General features: G+C 38.6%; 1 protein-coding gene across 24 annotated transcripts in view; it reads left to right on the top strand.

Moving 5' to 3' along the window:
* Nrxn1 (neurexin 1) overlaps positions 1–4,052 on the top strand; it is a 1,171,927-nt gene that overhangs the window by 555,927 nt on the left and 611,948 nt on the right. For all 24 annotated transcript variants that reach the window (XM_029558644.1, XM_029558639.1, XM_029558643.1 and 21 more), the window contains one exon: positions 1,506–1,628. In XM_029558644.1, the coding sequence (XP_029414504.1) occupies positions 1,506–1,628 (123 nt within the window). The remainder of the gene's footprint in view (positions 1–1,505; positions 1,629–4,052) is intronic.

Consider the following 4,052-nt stretch of genomic DNA (forward strand, 5'->3'; position numbering starts at 1 on the left):
GGCTGTTACAGCAAACAAGGACCTCATGTGATGGACCACTGAGAATCCCTCCACTTGCTTCGGTGGCTTATTCTTTGATTTTTTTTTGCATCTATAGACATATTTTTGCATTCTCATATGTCTTCCTAAAATCCCCACATATCAATTGATTTTACTAGTAGAATTTGGTTAAGGAAACTGTAAAAGTCAGTCCTGACTCTCTAACTGGGAAGTCATGAAGCTAAATGATGCCAGACCCTTGACTATATTAATGTATCATCAAGTTGCTGTACTTTTAAAAGGACGAAGGGAAACCCATCATCAAAATTTGTCTATTTAATATTATATAATCATTATTTAATGATTCATTATATGAATGAATCATAATGTTGAATTAATAGAAATGCTTTTATTAAAAAGTCCAGTGAGTTCAAGGCCAGCCTGGTCTACATTGTGCATTCCAGGACAGCTGGGGCTACAGGGAGACCCTGTCTCAAGAAGAACAAAAAAACGAAAAAGAAATTCCAGTCATGTTAACATTTTCCTTTTGTTTTCAAGTTAAGGACAGATATAGTCCTACTTGGTCATCTTTGTAAATACCGATAAATAGCTTCCACGAATAAGGTCTGTTCTAAGTCACTTAAATTCCTTCATAGATTCATTGCAAGTTACTTTATCAATTGACTATTAGTTGTGTTCATTCTTTTGGCCATTATCTGGGGATCCCTGTGAGCTAGTGTCACATTTTCCCCCTTTTGGGCTTGATTGTCTGTGCTTTCTTTACTTTAGCCCCCTTCTTCCAAGTCAGTACTCCTACATCAGAAGTAGGTCCACCATACACATAAATCTGCAATTTACAGGCCAGCTAGTTCCCAGAGGCATTCCTAGACATGGTTTTCAGATGGACCTGCCCACGGGTTTTAGAGGTTGATGAACCCAAGAACTTGATGAATCTTGTAGGAAGACAATTTAAGAGCTCAAGAGCAGCCATCACACAAACAGTACCCAGTGCAGCCCACCAGAGTACAATCACCCGTTCATCAAAAATGGCATGCCAATGGCAAATGGCGAACAGTTTGCTGTCTTAGAGATTACCTCTCTGCTAACTGCTTCATTAGTGTGAAAATGATAACTTTGAGCATCAGATGATTCCTTTATAATGTGTGCATGTAAATTTTGGAGTTTCCCAATGCTGTGTTGACTGTGCCTATTTATGACAACAGGTTAACTCACTTGTCTTATATCGATGCATAAGGTTAAAGATTCTTAAATGGTCACACCTGAGTGTTTGTTAACTTGTTTTCTTTGCTTGCTTTGAACCTATTGGGCTTAAACATTGGTTCAGCCCGTCTCCTCTTCTCTTCTTCCTTTCTCCTCTTTTCTGTTCCTCGTTTCCTTCTTCACTTTCTCCTCCCTTCTTCTCTCTTACTTCCCCCCTTCCTTTATCTCTTTCTCTCACTTTCTGTGAGGTTCATTTCCTTGCCTGATTCTGATTGTCCATAATGACTGTTTGGCATATTCTACAGGCAAAGGTCCCGAGACCCTTTTTGCTGGCTATAACCTCAATGATAATGAATGGCACACGGTGCGTGTGGTTCGTCGAGGAAAAAGTTTAAAGCTAACTGTGGATGATCAACAGGCCATGACAGGTAAACTCCTCTGTCCCCTGTGATTTCTCTTGTAATAAGTCTTCAGACCCTCATTTTTTTTTTGCAGGGGTCTTCTCAAACCAAGGCTGGTAAAGAGTTTGAAGGCTATACCCATAGACCATGTGCATCCAACTTTATATCAATATTTGCATTTAATAAGCAGTCTCAAAATGAACATTTTATTGTCGTGTTCCCTCTTCATTATTGATTCAAGAAATTATAGTATATTTTAATTTTGTGGCTTGATAAATATCTTAGGGTTTCATAAAATATTGAAGTCATTTATTACATGCCAATTTCTCTTCATTTCCTTTGTTTCTTATATATTTTGTTGATGAACAGTAACAAAATGTACTTTTTCACTCAAAAAAAAATTTTAGGTGTACTCATATTCTGTTACAGGAACTGTTTTTTTTTTTTCCTTCTGTTACAGGAACTGTTTTTTTTTTTTTCCATTTTAGACTATAAAATGGATAATTTTGGGTCATTTAGTTCCATTGACTAATCTCTAGCATTCCGGATGTCAAGTCCAATCTCCAGTTCATAGAATCATAACCAGGGGAGGTGAGCTACATAAAGGTCCACCATGGACACTCAGGGAGGCCAAATGAAAGAGGGGTCAGAGCAGTTTTATCTTTGAAAACAAATTCAACTGCACAAACTATTGGGATATTAACTCCTTTTAGAAAATACCCACGCTAATAATTTTAGCACAAAGCATAAACAGTCTGTGTGCACTGGAGACACATCAAATTCCTTTCTCAAGGTAAATAAGTAGGAGATTATAATTTTGAAGGAATCATTATTGAGACCAGACAAAACAAACTACCAGTTCACAGATCTTTATTTTCTTATATTTCACCAGCTCTTTGCGACTTTCCAATTTTTTTCCCTGGAAGTAGTGGAATTTTTGTTTCACCATCACCTGAAGAGCTTTACAAAGAACCCTCCCCCAAAGGAAATACAGGGAGGGGCCCAGTGATGTGTTTCTCTTTAAATCTCTGCAGGGGGCACTATTGCTTCTTCATGCATGGATCAGGATTTAGAAATCTGTGCTGTGTCCCTTTATTTTCTGAGAAAAAAATCAGCTGTACTGATGTTAGTATAAGCCTTTAATAGAATAAACATAATAGCACAACAGTAAAATCATCACTCATGACAAAGCTCGGAAACAGGTACTTAAATTTGGGGAAGGAAGGCAGAATTGGACTTTGACAGGGGAGTATCTGCTGGGGTTCAAATAGTTTTTTGGTCTAGGTCAAATCTTGGAAGACAAATGAATTGTTTTTGATCATGAACATTAATTGTTGAAGCATTTGGGCTTTGTCCAGAGGGATGGGGTTAAACAGGAGTTAAAACCATGACCAAGAGTTTGGGAAGAAACAGTTGTAAGGAATGAAAATATGTAGAAACCACAAAGGAGCATTTTTTGTGCCTGAATGTCTCTTGGGTAAGACACAGGCCTATAAAGCAGATTAAGAAACATGTATTCTCATTTTAAAGATGACAAAACTGAAGCTCAAAGAGGACAAGTGAATTATATTTTATTGAAAGATCATGGTTACGGGAGCAGAGAACTGTTCAGAATTTTTGTTTCATTTTCTTTGGTTGGTTGGGTTTTGACCTATAATCTGTTCCATTATACTCAATATCCTAATAAACATATGACCCTATACTAAATACTTGCCCAAATATGGTATCATATTGTAAGATAATGTATACATATGCAAAGTTACATATATAAAGTGTGGGAAATAGCTGATAAAACAGAATAGTTTATGATATACTAAGTCATAAACACATCTTAGTGTTGGAGTTCAGAAGACAGGTTGAAGGACTTGGATTCAGTGATACATTAAAATATTTGAACTACTTGGGACTGGAGAGATGACTCAGCAGTTAAGAACACTGACTGGTCTTGCAGAGGACCCAGAGTTAATCCCCAGCACCCACATTGCAGATAACAGCCATTCATAACTCCACTTCCAGGGTATCCAAAACCCTCTCCTGACCTCCTCAGATATTGCCTGACACAGGTGCACTTACACACATGCAGGCAATACACTTATACACATAAAATAAGAAATAAAATATGAAAAAATATTTCAACTACTGTTGCGGGTTCTCCTTAGGCCAGCTGTGAAGACCCTAACCTGGATCGGGTCCCCTGCCGATTAGGGGGAGTAAGAGGTGTGGAGTCACAACACACAGACCCTGGGAGTTGGGTAGAAGCAAGCACTAGGCGAGGTACTGCAGGCTCATTTAATGCAGAAGGGGGCATGCCTTACATCTCCCTTTTCTCTGCCCCCAAGTCCCTTTAGTCAGTGTATTGTTTTCTGATTGGTCCACGCCATGCAGTCTGTCAGCAGTCACTGGGCTCGCCAGCAGGGTACAGAGGGGTGGGCTCCTTTTGTCGGGCTACTT

Source organism: Nannospalax galili, unplaced genomic scaffold, assembly GCF_000622305.1.
Source record: "Nannospalax galili isolate Female #2095 unplaced genomic scaffold, S.galili_v1.0 scaffold286, whole genome shotgun sequence".
Lineage (NCBI taxonomy): Eukaryota > Metazoa > Chordata > Mammalia > Rodentia > Spalacidae > Nannospalax > Nannospalax galili.